This window comes from Lepisma saccharinum, chromosome 1, assembly GCF_977018435.1.
Source record: "Lepisma saccharinum chromosome 1, izLepSacc3.1, whole genome shotgun sequence".
NCBI classification, from domain to species: Eukaryota; Metazoa; Arthropoda; class Insecta; order Zygentoma; family Lepismatidae; genus Lepisma; species Lepisma saccharinum.
In genome coordinates, this window is record NC_139229.1 from 71,605,541 (window position 1) to 71,624,743 (window position 19,203).

The 19,203-nt window shown below is 40.0% G+C and overlaps 1 protein-coding gene across 8 annotated transcripts in view; it reads right to left on the reverse strand.

Moving 5' to 3' along the window:
• dnc (phosphodiesterase dunce) overlaps window positions 1–19,203 on the reverse strand; it is an 865,583-nt gene that overhangs the window by 161,226 nt on the left and 685,154 nt on the right. For all 8 annotated transcript variants that reach the window (XM_083132916.1, XM_083132909.1, XM_083132866.1 and 5 more), the window contains 2 exons: window positions 12,412–12,476; window positions 9,571–9,683 (listed from right to left, as the gene is read on the reverse strand). In XM_083132916.1, the coding sequence (XP_082989042.1) occupies window positions 9,571–9,683; window positions 12,412–12,476 (178 nt within the window). The remainder of the gene's footprint in view (window positions 1–9,570; window positions 9,684–12,411; window positions 12,477–19,203) is intronic.

The following is a 19,203-nucleotide window of genomic DNA, read 5'->3' on the forward strand; positions in this document are numbered from 1 at the left end:
AATATCGCATTTCCCTCTCTTTTAAGTCGTACATCATCCCTATGTTGTTTCAACCTGTCTTTCAGCCTCTTTTTCGTTTATCCTATGTACACACTCTGACATTCTTTACACTTCACTTCGTAGATCATCCCTTCCTCTTCTCTGTTTTCCTTTTTCATGTTTGCATTCTTCGCCATTCTTAAGATGCTTCTCCCTCCCTTCCTGTACGTTTTAATGTCCGCTTTCCTAAGCACTTTGCATATCTTCAGTGGTCTTCCCCATACTCCTATGTGAAGTGCAAAAAACTTTGAAAAGCGTGAAGCTAAAATATACATTCTGAGCTCATTCGGAAGTTACAGCGATGATTTGACTGATTGATTTGGTTTATTTACTTCACTTTGGCTAATCGCGAAGATGAGTGATGATGAAATTGATGAAGGGGCACTCACAAAGAACCCCCCCCCCTGTGATAAGCACTCCGCCACGGAGTCCGGCTAAAGAAATGTAAATCTGTATTGAACCACGTTCACTACGTAGCTTCAATATGTTCCAAGGGTATACCAGCACTTTGAGAAAAATAGTTAATTTTCAAAATGTGCCGATTCTCTTAACATTATGTACACGACATAGTAGTTTAAATTAGAATCTGTACCCTCTCAACTAATAATAATAATAACGTTCAATTGCATACTCTTCTTCAAAAATCTTTCGAGATTGATTCGGCATAATGTGACAACCAGCCCCTGTGAAACGTGTTATACGCAACCTAGAGAACCGTACTGTCATGGTGGTTGCAGTGCTATCAGGGGCACAATCATTCTTATGTCGAGATATAAAAACTATGGTTCTGGTTATTTTATATCTATGGCAAGACAGACTTATTGCCAGTTTCACCTCGTATGATAGTTTGTAACTTAAATAATCATAATAATCCATCAAAATTACATTACGACTCTATTACAAGACTTCTATAAACAAAACAGAGAGGGGGTTACTGTATGACATACGGTGCAGAAAATGCGTGTAGTTAGTTTGTTTCATAAATTAATACCTTTTTTTACATTTTTGCATATTATATTACAAATTGACACAAAACCGAGAAACGAAGCGATAACGGTAACGATTAGATGTGCCGGAAACACATTTCTCGAAATTTACAGGAGAGAAGACGAGAAAGTACTTATGGAATTTAATTCTTGTGGACTTTCTGAAGCTGGTAAAAATGTTTTTTTTTTTTTTTAATTGTGCAAGTTTTTGGGCCTGTAAATAACATATTTCTCGACATTAATGTATCTCCGTTGCACGATAGCTCGTGCCACCATTACCGTCGACTACGTGAATCAAATGTTCCGTGCGTTCGATTACGTAACCCCCTGTCACTATAGCAACCACGCGGTAGTTTTACGAGATGACGTGTGAGCGGGATTTTTTCCGATTCAATTTTCTATGTTTGCCTAACCTAACTGAACCTAACCGAACCTTCCGTGAATGGTTTGTGAACCAATTTTCGCTTAAAAACCTTTTGTGAATAGCTTGTGCGGCATTTATCGGTTCATAAGTTTGGAAACACTGCATATCAGCTGACGATAGACAACGCGAGTCAAAATTTGGCCGCCAATTAGCAACGACCAATAAATACTTATAATGTTAAAAATAACGCTTTTTTCATTGACAAAAAAGTAATCCTTAGTTGAAAAATGTTTCGCTATGCATATGATGTAGGTAGAAATGAATTTTATTTAAAAATAAACGAGTTACATGTGTTTCCCGTATATCTAACTAGTACCGCGATAATATCTTAACTATTGTAATATCTGTTTCGTTCTTGATTTAAGTTTAGCATGTCTATCTGAAAATTAACGATACGCATTATCTGTTCTATCTGTTTCACTCTTTTGATTGATTGATTTGTGGTTTTAAGTCCGATTTATGCACAGAAAGGCTAATCGGGACTGGACCTACAGTTTAAAGTGCGATCCGAACCACTGCGGCACGTGCCTCCTCCGGGTACGAAATCCTGTTTCACTCATAACGTCGTTTGTTAAATTGCTACGATGAGGATGTATTAAATGAAGCTGGTGAAGGGACAGACACAAAGGAACACCCACATCGTGGCTCGAACGTAGAACCTTAGATTACTGAGAAAAATAAATAAACACCAAGCCAGGACTTTGGAAAGGAATGACACGTGGTTGTTTTGTCCGCCAAAGCGCAGCAAGCGCTGGCAATGCAAAGAATCGACGGGGCTATTCACACGCTGCTGCTGCCACGTCAGTTTTTATAGTTTTTATGGCTTGTCGGTCCAGAGACAGAGCGGGGGAGGGGATTAGAGACAAAGAGAGGAAGTGAGAGAGATAATAAGTGTGAAAGAGGGAGAGAGAGGAAACGAGAGGGGGATAGAAAAAACTAAAGAGATAGATGGGAAACTGGAAGAGGAAAAGCGAGAGATAGACGGGAAACTGGAAGAGGAAAAGGGAGGGAAAGAGAGAGAGAGACGGGGGAAAAGGGAGAGAGAGAGAGAGAGAGACGGGAAAAGGGAGGTAGAGAGAGAGACGGGAAAAGGGAGGTAGAGAGAGAGACGGGAAAAGGGAGGGAGGGAGAGAGAGGGAGAGAGACGGGAAAAGGGAGGGAGAGAGAGAGAGAGACGGGAAAAGGGAGGGAGGGAGGGAGAGAGAGAGAGACGGGAAAAGGGAGGGAGGGAGAGAGAGAGAGGCAAGAAAAGAGAGATGGAGAGAAAATCATACCCTAGTTAAAACATGAGGCTGTAATGCGGCACTCGGCACATGTATGGACAAAAACAGGACAACAGAGTCCTACAGATGATTATACTAGCCGTGGGCTCAGGGTCCAGGACCTAGTTTGCCTTGAAGAATGGGCGCACTACATGATACTGAGGTCCGTTTGTTTCGTGCCTATTACAAGTAGACCACGAGTTCCAGTGTGGCGATTTGAATGACGTACTACGATGCCAATGGTCGTGGGTTCGCATCACAGTTAAGGCATGTACGTTCCTCTCTCAACATTCTCCCACCTATTCATCATCACTGCCGCGATTATTGTCAGGGGGAAGCACTGAAATACAGTAAACTGTCAATGGAAGCGGTTTCGCAAAACGCGAGAGCATCTCTGACTAGCACACCACATCCTTCACCCTAGCAACGAAACCGGCTCATTCAAGTGTCGAGCGATCGATCAAGCAGAGGTGAAATGAGGGACTCCCCGGCCACGAGGGGATCCCCGGGTCAGCTGCTTGTACAAGACCAATTCATAATGATCGTACGCCAACCTCAATTCATTGCAACACGTAGCGAAAGTGTACAGTTAGGTCAAACGTGGCGAAACAGGCCGACATGAAAATAAGAATATGACCGATCAAAGATTCGAAGCCTTGAACGTTAGCGGAGTATTACAAAGGCTACAGAAAGTTACAGTTGTAATTATTAATTACGATTAATGTTCGGACCAATGATAAAACTTTAATAGTAGAAATAATAATAATAAAAATAGATAAAAATTAAAAATATAATTATACAATAATAAATACTTGAATATTATAAACTTATAAAAATTTCATTATTATTATTATAACTTCTACTACTACTAGTAGTTCCAACAGATGAGTGAATATACAATAGTTATTTCCAGCCGCGGCTATTAAAGGGGGGCAGTTGCCCCCACTTTTTGCCACTTTTGCTCCAGCAGTATGCTAAACTTTATCTACCAAGGGAAAGTAAACTATCCTTGCCCCCCAGTTTTGGCACCTTGTCCCCCCCAGTTTTGGAACCAAATCGCCGCCACTAGTTATTTCATATATATATATTTTTCTTACTTAATTTCAGGCAGGTATTGTACTGAAATTTACAGTCATTGCATTTTGTTATTTACTTTTGCTTATCTCATTCAAGTAAATTACTCATAAGGTTTATGTTGTTTGACCTCTCACCTAAAACTATATTCTTTTGGAATTTTGAAAACTGTCGAACCATTTACTTTTTGGATTAAATGGTTGAATATGGAAATATAATGTGGTTCGTGTAATTTTTTTTCCATCCAATGCAGTTTTTTCTTCGTTATTCTGTTCGAATAATAAGTAAATGAACTTTATTTATCTTATTAACAATAAATATAACAAGCCATACGATTTACTGAAATTTGAAATAAATTGTGCCAATTTCCAGGGGAAAGGGAGGGGGTCGACGGACCCATTCGACCCCCCTCCCGACGCACATTTTTACAAATACTGTTAATAATTTTGAAAGTATTCAACAGTTACTTGCACTTGAAAAGGAACTATAAATTTTCTTGCAAACAAATTGCACACAATGATCATTAACTGTGATAAAATAAATACATAAAAACTAATTTGTGGCACTTAACACGAGTCTCCATACATTATATAACATTATTACAACAAAAAAATAAACCGGAGAAAAACATTACCAGGACAGGCTACATCTGTAGTTCTAAATGGGAGTTACAAACCCTAAAAATATCCCTTCACTGCGAATCGAATCCGTGTCCGCTATATTACAATGCCAAATCAAAAAGCAACATAAACTATAGTTCTTGTTTACTCTTACGGAGGGTGACCTACGTGGTGGCAAGTGAAGTAGGGACCGGGGAAGAGACCAATCCAGCCCGATGAGAAACACAGCAGCCTGTACTAAGAGGTGCACGAAGCACCTCCTCCCGCGACGTCGTAACTCTCGGTGTCACCGCTGTTGTCTGGTTGGTCTGCTGCGTATTCCCCGTTCCCCACTTCCCTTTATGTAGGTCGGCCGCCGTAAGAGTATACAAGACCTGTAGCAACAATGGATGCATGTTAGCCTCTTATCAAAATAATCTGTATTAAGGCGGCCAGAGCGTGGTGCACACCACCCGATGTGTCTTACAGACAACTAATAAATTATGAAAGATAAAAATCTCGCAATATGTATGGCACGGAACGCTTCCAAATCAAGGCAACCTTCTTTGCAGACGCGAAACACTGTTAGTTGCTAATCGCGGCCACAGATGGCAGAAGTATCTCCCTTCCATTGAAGCGCCGACTGCTGAGCGCGCTCTCTGGAGGCTATGTGTGTTACTACGTGACTGCGACCTGATGAAGCCTGGATAAAATACGTCGATTCAGGGAAAAGGGTATTTCGTCAGCTGACTCCATTTGATCAGTGAAAGGGAACTTTTGAGATGAAAATGAAGCACAAGTAATACACAGAAACGTGAAATTTTCGGCACATTGATATTTAAAAGACACGGTTAACACATTAAAAGTAAAGACCTTTGGGATTTTCTTTTTTAAAAATTATAGGCTACATGAATCACTTTACATGAAACTAATGTTCTCAAAATGTATGTACTGAACAGGACACCTCGGTATCGTGAAAGGTAAAAGTCTTCCCTGTGTTTTTGCACCGTGATATGAGGTCGCATATGGAGCCGATGTAAACAGCACCACTCTCCAGCTGTCTTTACGCCCACAGCATATCCAATAGGTACCTATTGATTCAAGTCTGAATTAACTCCAGAGCTGTAATGCACGGACATCCATAGATCCTGAGCTCCAAATCGAGTCCTCCGCGATTGGACCACAACGAGCCCATACGTAGGGCCAACCTCCGCTTGTAGTGGTTAGAGCAATGTGCTACAAAGCTATTAATCCATATGATGTAGATATTTTTTTTTACGTCGTGATTAAAACAACCTATTATAAAAGCGATACAGAAAACCAAATATAAATGATTTGTGGAATTACACAGTGTGGTACGTGTGCAGAATTCGGCTGTGCTACAAAAATACCTAGGTTTTTGATTCATAAACCACCAGGTGTGTCTCCATATCAAGCATTCAACCATAACCATCGCAGAGTCGAAAATAAACTGGGTGCACACCCAATTTGTGACCACTCTCTACAGGAGATAATTTTATAATCAGTTGTAGTAAAGCAAGAGCACAGAACGATAAAGAGAATAAGCAAGAAAGAAAGAATAGAAAGAAGCTGAGAGAAAGCGCTAGAAATTATATGGACAAACAAACGATGGAGATATAGAAAAACAAAAGCCACATAGTAGAAAGTGATAAGAGGTGGAATGAAGATGAAGGAAACTGGAAGAACAGAAACAAAGATGGGGAGAATAAGAGAGAAAGAAAAAGATACACAAGAAGAAGGAAAGAGATAAGTAGAATGAAAGCCAAAGAGGGAAACAGAGAGCAGAAACAAAGATGGGAGATTAAGAGAGATAGTTAAGAAAAGAAGAAAGGAGAAAGATAGAAAATTAAAAATATGTAAATTACAGAAGAAAGAAGAGAGGTAAAATGAAAGAGAAGGAAAGGAAGAACAAAAACAAAGATTGGAAGTGTAAGAGGGAAAAGGGAAGACATGAAAGAACAAAGAAAGCGGAGAAAAGAAATTTGACAGAAGTGTTGAGAATCAGTAGCTTGATTGATTTGCTTTTGCTTCGCTTTTTTGCCAATTTTGGCTAATTTGCGAAGATGGGGATGAGTGATGATATGATGAATAGACACTCGCAAACATTCATGCCCAGGCCGGAATTCGAACCCGGGACCCCTGGCGTCGTAGCGCGATGTGCTAACCACCCCGCCAAGGAGGCCGGTAAAGAGAAGGACTCGTGAATGTGAATATGGGTAGTGTTGATGTAGATTGTGTCTTATTGTACAGTCACGGACAGTTCTGGATATTAACGATTCCATTGACTTTCAATGGAATTGTTACACCCCAAAAGTGTCCGTGACTGTACAGGTTGATTTTAAAGTTGTAAGATCGTTGTTAGTAGAATGTAAGGTATGAAGTTAATGTATGCTTGTGCGACTAATGCTGAAGTCAATGGCACCAGTGGAGGGGTGCATGGGGAAGTTTCCTCCCTGAGATATATGGAAAAAACAGTTTGGGAAAAGGTGAGGGGATACTTGTATGGGATAATAGAGAAAATGCAGAGAGTGGAGGGATGCCTATGTAAGTTATTCTCGTGGAGGATATTTTAGTACAATTATCTTAACTGTGAGGATATCACCAAACCATTTCACCCCCACCTTGGCCACTTCTGCTCACTCTGAGAAAACGTCATGTGGGCGGTCTTGGCTGAAGTTACCGGTTTGTCTGAATGAATATGACTGCAAGAGAGAGGGCAAGGAAAACAGAAAAAAGAAAACGAAAAATGATTTTAAGACAATCTTGACGTTCACGTCACCAGAGCACAGGTCATCTGAAGAAAACATTTGGCCTAACCCCAACGATATCCTACGACAACACCATTGTTGAATCCAACAATAAGGATGAACAGTTTCCAACCTTTGTCGCCAACGCATGCTTTGTAAATAATTTTCCAGACATACAAGGAACAGAAAATCCTGCGCTTCATTGAAATGCTTACCTTAATCAATTCACCCTGTGACATTTCCCTACCGAGCAATAATTTTCCGCACTACTTTTTTTTGAAACTTCGTTCACTTCTCGCGTTCATTATGCTTGCTAAAAACTTATAACATTGCAATTATGAAAGTGGAAGGCAACAATGCGAAAAAAACGATGTTCCACTAATGAGTAATTAAGCTTTAACGTTAATTAAAGGCATAACTGGCTGGGTTCACTCGTGTGTAATCAGACCCAAAATAATTTATTCATTAAGCTAATGGTAAAAGCATTGGATGTAATCTGTGCTTCGCAAGAAACTTGGAATAGTATGTTCAACAATCCACTTGGGAAGGTATCCGGGAAAATCGTAGACATAATATCGTAACCCTAGCTTAGCCGAGGAGAAATGGGAGGGGGGGGGGAAGCTGCCAGGCTGTTTATCCCTCGTTTTTAAAATTTTCAAGTGTGAACATTTTTATAGATAATTGAAAATAACGCTCTTCACCACGATGTTTCTGTACTACCTTTGTTCATAAAATCACAAAGGTAATGTACTACATATAGTAGCAGGCAAATTTCATATAATGGGCCTAGTAGCCCCCCCCGCCCCGCCTTGGGATGTGTGTTCTGGCATGACACTCATGTCAACGACAAGTAATACAATTGGTTAGTAATGTTCGTATTTTTTTGTAATCATTACAATTGAATTGATTTTTGTTTAAGTCCACTTTATGCACAGATAAGTTATTGGAGTGGGATACGAATCATTGTGCAATGTGGCTCCAAAGGGTATCCAACTCGAGACCCTTTGATTACAAGGCGATGACATTGCCACTACGCTATCGGAATTAATCACTGTAAAACTGCACTAATGTATAAACAATAAAATCATTGATGCAACATTAATATGATTTTGCGAGGTTCAGTGAATGGTAAGATATGTGTGCGACATTCATTCAAATAATTCGTTCTTGTATTTTATTAATGACGGTAATTTTTGTAAGTATTACATAAGTGGACCTATATAATGAACAGTGATTCAGTAACAAAATAGGTTCTTCAAGTTTAATTATAAAAAAACGTGTTGGTCTCTGACCCACTCCAGGCAAGTAAGTTTCTTGTACGACACGAATAAGCAGCCGTGCCCAGAATTTTCGGAAGGGGAAGGAGGTTGCATATACGTCTTTAGTAGTCAGTCTCATTTTGCCATCTTTTCCTGCTTTTGACGATCTTTTCCTAGAAATACTGCGCCAGAAAGGGGGGGGGGTGCACCCCCCAGGCCAGTCTATAATCATCCTTAAGCGCTCAGTAAACAGAATCTTTCGAGTTTTCGTTGCATCAAAGTCCACTAACGTTTTCTTTGACTGGATTCGGGTATATCGAACAGCTGATTTACTTCCATCCAGTTCGAAGGCTTGGTTGCCAGGATACTGGGCCTTAAGCCCTTGGAGGAAGAAAAGGAAGGATGACGTTTGAAACTCGATCCGCACAGGGAGACGTTGTGTATCAGGTCGCGGCGTCAACAACACAGTTTTGAAAACTTTCTGAACGGTCTTCCATTAATTTAATGAGCCTGAATTCGAAGCAGAACCTGGGTTATCGCTAGAACATCAAAGAGTGCCGCAGGATAATGCAGAGGATAACGCTGGTCGACATGGGTTTCGCTCGATGTCTCGCAGATGGCTGTTGCCTCTGAATAACTTCAGAATGCAGATTCCAAAAATGAAATCAATTTTTGCCTTAATTTCACAATAAAATGTGTAGTTCCATTATTTTCCCAATAGATGGCTCTGTTTAGATGGTGGAAAAATATTGATTTTCTGCAATACAAATCCTTCAATTTTAAACTACAAATGCACATAAAATAGTAAGCATTTAATACACCTTTCACCTTTACATGACACATTGGTATGCAAATTGTAGGAACTAATTATGTAAGTTTTATTTCGAAATCACTCATCAAAATTTTCTTAACAAAATGTCTAATAATCAATGTTATAATACTGTGGGTTGATTGAAGTTAGTGACATGAAGAAAAATCCTGACTTTATGGGAAGAAATTGATGTCATTTCCGTGATCAGCATTTAAAACACTTCCAGAATCACGTATTGATTTGAAAACATCAGATTTTTTTTTCCTTCCAAAATGAAGGGCCGTGTAATTAGGTGAGTTGGTGTCCACTTTATGCACAGTAAGGCTACCGTGTAATTAGGAAACTTACCTTGAGTGAAGCCATGTCCGATACGGATCTGTGTGTCTGGATGGTCTCCAGTTGGTCCAGGCACCAGTCCAGCTCTTCCATGGTCTCAAGGGCGAGCTTCATGTAGGATTCGTCTGGAAAAGATAGAATATGTACATCAATACACGATAGACAATCTCAAGCAAAATTGGACACTTTACCCACGGTAGTTACATATAAGCAGGAAACGGACTTATATGTACAGTCATGGACATATCCGTGTTGTAAAAAGCCCACTGAAACCCAATAGACGTGTTACAACAAAGAAGTGTCCGTGACTGTACACTCCTGTTCACATAAAGTGGCACATCTTATAAGGTTGTACGGTTGAAGAATGTGCCACTTTATCTGAAGAGGAGTGTACCAAAAAGAATTAGATATGTAAATATATATTCAGTTACTTTAATCCAAACATGGAATTAAATATGCACTTACAATTCTGAAATGGAATTCAAAATGGACTTACAATCGTGAAAAATAACAATTTTCATTAAGCAAGCGGTTCACCTAGTTAAAAGAAAATACATTGGGATTCACGACACTAACTAATTGTAATGTCAAATTCGAATTCAAAATAACCTACCTACTTATGTATCCACTCTACATTAAGACCTGTAGCTAATTACCACAAAATGATTGTATTGGTGGGTGTATTCCTTTGTTAATTAAGGCTATTCAAGAAAAACTGATGTAAAATATCGTATCTGTGGGAAATAATTGCATAAAACTTAAAATTATATAACACCATTTTCATAATTCCCCTCGCTGGTCAAGAAATATCTTGGCTAGGCAGAATGTTCTATTATGACCTGTCTTGTTGATTTCTTGGTGTTGGCAGTTAACGCTTCTCGTCGAGTGCGGCGCCACTTACCGGCCTTGGATTGTAATGCTCAATACCAGATCCGCCCATTTTAGAATAATAAATTAGTATTTGAGATACCTGGCTATTGTCAATGTTAACATTTGCAATATTTGTTCTAATCAATGATCAGTGTGCTTCAAATATTTGGTCGAGTCAGTTGTAAAGTTAATGCTATGCCAAATCGTTCTTCTTTTCGAAAAACCTGTGTATTTCACAGGTTGCATGCATGAAAGAATTTTGTCCAACTTGGTAAAAAAAAGTATTTTCAATTATTTTGGGAATAATCTATTAATTAAACAGGGGCTAAGAAAATTGGGAATTTCCTATTGCTTGTTCTCGAACTACAATTATAATATAATTCAAAATCATTACTCCATCAGTGATTTTTGAAAGGAGTCGATTTTTAGGCGTATCATGTGGTAGTCATGATCCATGGAGTGACGCAATGACTTCATTTGTTGCAGGCATATATTTAGAGGGTACTAACTTTATATGGACCGTTGGCCGAACTTTTAGATTTAAACTTGTATCATCCGCAAAGTGAATGTTCCCTTGCCACAGAAAAACATAAATGTGGGTGTCCAAAAAAGTACTTTACAACTTCAATGTCATATAACGAGACTTGTAATTCACTTAGAGAAACAAAATAAGTTTTATGTGATGCACCAACTCAAAAAGTTTTGTTCTGCTAGGTAATGTATAACTTCCTTGTCTTTCCAGGTGGCAGGAGCAACATAATTTGAGAAATGAAGTCTGCACAGGAAAAGACGAAGTGTGTGGCTTGGTTTATTGAAACCAAGTCAGACACCCAAGTCCAGAGAAATTTAAGAACGCGATACGGGAAACCACCACCCTCTCGGCCATCCATAAGATAATGGTAAAGCAACTTCATGCAGACAGGCAGTGTGGATTTGAAGCACCATGTAGGCAGGCCAAGAACAAGTGAAGAAGATACGGAAAGAATTCGACAGGCTTTCCAGCGTTCACCGCAGAAGTCTATCCCGAAGGCATCACAGGAGCTGCAAATCCCCCGCACGACAGTACACAAGGTACTCCGAAAGCGCCTTCAGTTGGGTGTCTGACTTGGTTTCAATAAACCAAGCCACACACTGCGCCATTTCCTGTGCAGATTCAATTTCTCAAATTATGTTGTTCCTGCCATCTGGAAAGACAAGGAAGTTATTCATTACCTAACTGAACAAAACTTTTTGAGTTGGTGCATCACATAAAACTTATTTTGTTTCTCTAAGTGAATTACAAGTCTCGTTATATGACATTGAAGTTGTAAAGTACCTTTTGGGACACGCTGTACTTCATATACGTTTATGAAAAAAAATGTTTAAAGTCGATATTATGCACTACTGGGCCTACAGTTTAAAGTAGGATCAGAAGCCGAACCACATTGTTCCTGCACCGAACTCGGGACCCTTTGATTACGAGGCGGAAGTGTTACCACTACGCCATCGGGCGGGGAGGCTACATACACCTCGATGAAGTGAGACTATAGTGTCAATACATCACGTATGTTACACGCATCTGTGGGCAAACATTTAGGCTGGCAGTGTTTCCAGCTTACATTACATTACTCTAAAATAGCAATTATTCTCCATGCAGACTTGGACGTCATGCTGTAAGAGAACAGTATCATATGGCTCCACATGGCAGAACTTAAAATTCCATCATGGTGATAACATTTCTAATCTTGCTTGGTGCATTTGTTCATTTCAGAAAATAATTTTATTTTGACCCCATTCAATACTCAAGACTTCTGTATGATCCTCGATAACGTTGCCAGGAAAACTACAGAATTGATAAATGTCTCAACGGAGACTTTATAAGAGCTATTAATACATACAACTACTGTTTTGAATTTATGTGTTTTTGTACTTCGAAGAGTTTGCTGTATAAAATACCGTATTATTACACAAATGAATAAGAAATTAAACAAATAATCCACTGACCTCCGGGATTCAAGTTCCGAGGCTGAGGCGTTGTGCCGCCTGTCGTACCGGAGGACCTCCTAGATCTGGAAAGAATGGGAAAAAAAAACACATTAACTCTATATACTTTTGAAAAATAAACGTTAAGAATACATTTTTTTCGTATGTGTACACAGAAAGCAGTAATTCGATACAGATTAATATTTTAAATAACTGTTTTTTATCACTAAAAGACGAAAATGGTGCATCTCGCTCTCATTTCAATATCTTGTACAGTCACAGACACTTCCGAGTTGTAAAACTGCCATTAACTTTTAATGGAATTTTTTCAACCCAGAAGTGTCCGTGACTGTACCTTGCTCACTAATTTCAGAGCTGCATTTAAGATATTATGACCGTGCTGGACCTCGGGGCCGCGCCTGCGAAGCTTTTTCGAAAATTTCCCTTTTTTTCTAAAAACTGCCTAAAGAGCGTCTCAACCTTAAAAGTCAGTATGGGTTCCATAGAGCGCGGCGTCGCATCGAGTCGCTGTTAATCGCTAATGATTGCGACAAATGTACTTCCTTAATATCGTACAGGAAATCTTCAAAATCTATGTATTTCATGAATTTTGAAAAACAAAAAAAGCGATACTTACCTCAAGATTTGCATGTAAATGTTTATATTATTTACTATTTTAAATTTGCATTATTTGTGTAATACACGCAACTATTGTTACTTCTTTCGTCGAATGTTGTATCCTTTACATAAACAGAATTAAATAACTACAAAAAACAAACATTAATATATATTTTTTACGGAAAATAAAGCACACTGCACTTCCTACGAACCGGGGCACCTGCCTGCAACTGACTTGACCTCGGTGGTGCGCAATGAATTTGATACGCGAGACAGCCGGCATAAACAAACTATGATTGCGGAATAAATAACGGTGCTGTGGAGTAACAATGCATTCTAAAAATAACTTCAAACAATGGTCAACACTTTTCTCGCTTGGTCTGCACGTGTATCGCGACAAACCGAAAAGTTTCTCGCTAACCAACTCTTTCTGTTACGGTCTGATGATTTATACAAAATATCCAATGTATAGTATGTATGACTCTCCTCGTAAGTAAATTAATTCACTCAGGCGACGAATATCATCCGCAAACACCATAGATCCCATAGAAAAAAAAAACTGGCGAAGTTGTTTAAGCGGTTTGATATTTATGGCTTTTCAAGTATTTACTAGAAAGAAATTAAGCGTTTTGCAAAATTGCATAATTATGGAAATTTCAGATCACATGAATTTGTGACAGGTTATATAATGTTGTCAGTAAATGGAGCATACAAAAACTACAGGATTTCATTGTTTGAAATTTATGACTTTTACATTTTGTAAATTTTGTAACATCTGGCAACGTAGCGGTGGTAGAGGACAGAGCTATTGGCAAAACTCATGTATTAGAGAGAGAGGGAAGTACTCCATTTAGGTCCATACTGACTTAAGATTGAGACACACTATAGATATTTCGAATTCTGAGAAACTACACTGTTTAGAATTCTTTCTACAGCAGTGTTCCTCAACCGCCGGCTCGCGAACCGGTACCGGGCCCTAGCGTAAGTTATAGGTATAGACCAGATATTAAAAGGAAGTCCTTTTTAATTTTTCAACACGATCATGGAATAAAGAACAACAGTGTTGATAATTATCTTCCACCAACAAAATTAGATGGTTTTGACTTCCCTTTTTAAAAACATTTTCCTTTCTGTTCCTTTTATTGACAAGATATCAAATATTTTGTAAGACTATATTTTCCCTAAACAAAACATTCAACAATTGTCTTCCATGAGTGTTGGGAGTACGTTGCAGCGATTGTTAAAGCAATGCGATCTGGCCTTAACTAACGAAATGTAAGCGGCACGCCTGTTGGGTTGAAAGTGTACTCATCTGTTAGATTTAGACTTCCATTGTGCAGTATTTTAAAATAGTTTTAACTTAACTGTGTGACAGTGACAACAGTATTGAGTGTCAGTGAAATGTCGAAGCTAGCTACAAGTGGCTGCAAGTTCTGGAATGCGGTAAGCTCTTTCATGGAAGATTTCATCGAAAGGGATGGTAATATTATTTGTTGCACTTTACCTTCAAAAAAAGAAAGTGGAAAAGGACTATAGTTTATTTTTGCATTCCACAAAAATATTATTTTAAATGAAAGCACAATACTATTTATAGTATATAAAAATGGATTCATTAATAAGAAATTTAATGTATGCCCTTTTGTATATGAATGGTATATATTAAGCTTTCATTTAAAAAAAGGTAAAGGTAAAGTGTTCCCCTGTGCTTAGCACCACGCCATGAAGGCGTATAGGGGGTGTGGGGGTAACGCCCCACACTTTCTTGATCCGGTCGTGAGTGGGGGTGATGTGATCAGCACCACGCCCCTGACCGCCTTTACCCCCGAGGGTTTCCCCCAGGTACCCATATTATTCGACGCTGGGTAGGCGCCGGGGCCGCTTCCACCGGTAGAAAAGTTCCCGGATTTGACCCGGCCGGGGATCGAACCCGGGACCTTTAGCATGGTAGTCAGACGCGTTACCGACTGAGCTAAAATAGTATTTTTAGTGGAGTGCAAAAAAAAAACTATAGTCCTTTTTAGAGGTAATTTTTTCCATTTAAAATCCGATCTCTAGTTATAGGCCTATCAGGCTGCGGGAGGTTTAAGTGAATTTTGTGATTTGAGTCTGAGCTGGCTACTGCCCGGAAAGATGGCCTCTCGTTCATGTTTCGACACGGTCTTGGGTTCGAATCCCGCTCGGGCTTGGTTGTTTGTGAATGTCCATTCATCAATTTCATCATTTCATCGCTCATCCCCATCTTCGCAAATTAGCCAAGAGGTACAAAACGCGAAGTAAAATAAACTAAATCAATCATACAATCGTTTTTCGACAGGAATAAACGGAAATGCATTCGTCACAGAGGCGGTGATGGATCAAACTTCCTAACTAGGGGGCGCGTTGCTTCTTGCCTCCTAATTTGGAGGTTGACGGACTGGCCGTTCGAGTCAGAGCTGGAAGGGTGAAACGACTTGCAGCCCGAGGTGGCTACCACCGTGAAAGATGGACTTTCGAGGGTAAAGTTGACAAAATTGCAAAGCTATTCAGGAGTAAAATTGTTAGAATCGGGTAATCGACTTTTTTTTAAAAAAAAATATGAATTTCCCTGTCCGCAGGTTTGTTTGTTATGAGTTGTTCTTGTATTAAGTCAGCTTTACGCACATATAGGCTAATCGGGACTGGACCTATAGTTTAAAGTGGGATCCGAAACCACCGTGCCAAGTGCCTCCACAAGGTATAGAACCCGGGATCCCTTGATTAAAAGGCGACGAACGTTACCACTAGGCCGTCGGGGAAGCCTTACCGGACCGCACTGTCCTCCCAGGAGGGGAAGGGGAGCATTAACCTCCCCTTTGGCCCAGAATTCCTAGAAAAAAATAACATGAAAGGCAGGAAAAGATGGCAAAATGAGAACAGACTACTAAAAAAAAAAAAGTACATGTAACCCCCTCCCTTTCGAAAATCCTGGGCACGCCACTGGTCACGAAGGTTGAGAACCACTGTTCTAGAGCATCCAAGTGAATCATTGTGTGGTTTGCTTTCACGAATGTGTATTATATCTGTGATATAAGATAGTTTCGTGACAAGGACGCATTTATGGGGGCGGGGGTCCAGGGGGTTGAAGTTGAATTTTCTTGATATTAGTTTGTGAAGTGCCGTTTCCTTGACTTCTATGTCCATTGTTCCCAATTTTCTTTGATTTTTATGCGATCTTACTTTGTTTCCCTCTGCATCTGTCGCTCGAGGGATCTATCTTCTTCTTTGGTTTATTTTCAGTTCACTCTGGCCGTGGGGTGCGGTGAGTGTTGTGCCTGATGATCTCAGTGCCAATCAGGAACATTTTTTTATTATTCAATAAATATTCAATTGTTTATCTATTTGACATTAATTTCCATATTTTATACAAAATTGGCGATCTTAAGCACACGCAAACTAGATAATAAATATGTGGTTATATTTATATTTTTAAACGATCTTTTTTAAGTATTCATGTCATAATAAAAATTCAATATTATTAAATGTACATATCTTCATATTTAATTTAATTATAATTTAATTGTTTTAATTTAAACATTTATTATTATTAGTGGTATTATTTCTAGGACACTTGGTTGACCGTCCCGAAATACACTGCTGTTTGCGAAAATTGCAACACCAAGAAGGATACATGTGATTGGAATGAAATTTATATCACAGATTAGGTACATGCCAATACACAAATGATTAGGATTACAGAACTGTACATGATCTCTGACCTTGAGAATTCTGTATGGTTTGAAGCCCACACATGCTGCAAAAGAGCCTCTACAGGTTTTGGAATGGAATCAAAGAGGGTCTGGATATGTTCGTGGGGAATCTCCCTCCACACAGTTTGTATGCGAGTCCACAAAGCATCCCCACTGGTTGCTGGAGGACCGTCACGAACAAGTTGCCGACCAACCATATGCCAGACACGTTCGATGGGCGACATGTCAGGCGATCGTGATGGCCAGAGAAGCAGTGGTACCCGTCGTTCTTCGACGACGGCTTGCACATTCCTGTCCACATGTGGTCGGGCATTGTCCTGCTGAAATATGGCATGTGGAGTTGCCTGAAGGAAGGGCAGTACCTCAGGTTCTAAAACCTCCCTCGTGTAGCGGTTGCTGTTCAGATTGCCTTCAATACGTAGGAGGTGAGATCGCATGTTGTATCCAATGACACCCCAAACCATCACACTTGGCGTTTGTCCGCTATGCCGCTCAACAATGCAGGCTGCCAGATTGCGTTCACCACGGTAGCGTCTAACACGTATGCGGCCATCACTGTAGGACAAGTTGAAGCGGGACTCGTCTTAAAACACTACATTTTGAAACTCGGCACGCCAGCGATGGCGTTCGCGTGCCCCTTGTAGTCTGAGGCGTTTGTGGTTTCTGGACAGTGAGAGCCGACGCAATGGCATGTGTGCCACCAGTCCAGCCTGCTGCAGACGGCGTTGAACCTGGTTGAACCATCGGCGCAGATAGGACCACAGCCGTTGCAGTGCTCCAACAACGAGCCAACACTGTGGACGAAACTGTACGGTCCGTTACAGACATGCGGACAAGATGGCGGTCATCCCGTGCTGTGGTCACATTGCGTGGTCCAGTACCTGCTCGTCGCTGCATACAACCCTCTTCTATCCACTGGTTCCACACATGCATCACTGTGGTAGCAGCATGCCCTGTACAAGCCGAAATGTCACGGTATGACAAACCCGCTTCCCGGAGACCGATCATTCTGCCTCGTTCGAATTTACTCACATGCTGATATTGCGCCACTTGACGTCGACGAGGCATACAGGCACTTGCTTTCACGTTTCCACTTCGTTCGACGGCTCTTCACTGACTGAGCTTCGTGTAACACTGACCTTTCCGGTCACGGAAGGGAGGGCGCTGCTGAGCCTACGTGTATGCCATATCTCTGCAATCCTAATCACTTATTGCTCGCACACTGTTCTACACATCCTCCGAGTTTGTATTCATTCGGGCCATTCTTTCTAGGTGTTGCAATTTTCACAAACAGCAGTGTATATTTCTAGATACGTGTCTGTTTCGTAACTCTGCAAGCGTATGACAAATATCCAAACGGATAAAAAGGATGTTGGCTTAGGGTAGGATCAGAAAATTATGAAATATTAGACGTGATTAGAATTCTTTCTAGAGCACCCAAGTCAATCTTAATGTGGTCTCGAAGTTGTCTGGATACTTGTGATCAGAAGTGAAAACGTAAAAGGATCAAAATTAATGATTCAACTGAGCAAATACTGACTAATTACTGATCAATTTAATTACAGTTTAGCGATAAATTATCATTTCAAAAAATAGTACCTGGAATTTCATAGTGATAGACAGAAGTAATTGCAACAGCGATCCAGTAAATTAAGAACTTAATTTCCGAAGACTGGTGTAAAATTTGGGAAGGGGGTGGATAATTTGATTTTAAAATTTATTTTATTTAGCGACGCTTTTATGCCACTTTTTTTGGCTAATCGCGACGATGAGTGATGATATTTATGAAGGGACACCCACAAAGAACAGCCATGTGCAGGTCGGGGTCCCTGGCGTCGTAGTGCGGTGTGCTAACCCTTCCCCAACGAAGGTCGCCGGGAGAGGAGTTGGACAAAAAGTTCTAAATAGTTGTAGTCTACAGTCGTACAATTATCATTAATAATGATAATTTTTAATAATGTTTTGGTAATGAAAATACCTTACGAATAATAATCTCTCTATATATAAAAATGGATATGTGTGTGTGGGTGTGCATGTTTGTTTGTTTCGGAATAACTCCCGAACGCCTGGAGTAATTTCAACCAAACCTGATACACGTATCACTTGCAATCTGAAAATAATATTTTGAGGGTAAGACACCCCTGGCACCCGTGGGGTGGGAAGGGGTGACATGTAAAAATAATCCAACAAACAGACATCCGTGACTCTATGCAATCCCGCACAATGATAGTGTTTCTCGGGTTGCCTAACATTCAGGCTGTGTTGCGAAACGGCCTATATTAGTGTGGAATTCATAGTTTTCGGAGTCTCTAAGCTAATGGTGACATTCACGATCATATTTCAAATTAGTTACATATTACACTATAGTTAGAATTAATTATTTTCCTGTCTAATACAAGATTGGGATATATATATAATTACCCGGGTAACGCCGGGTAATCATCTAGTAAACAAATAACGATAAATGTTA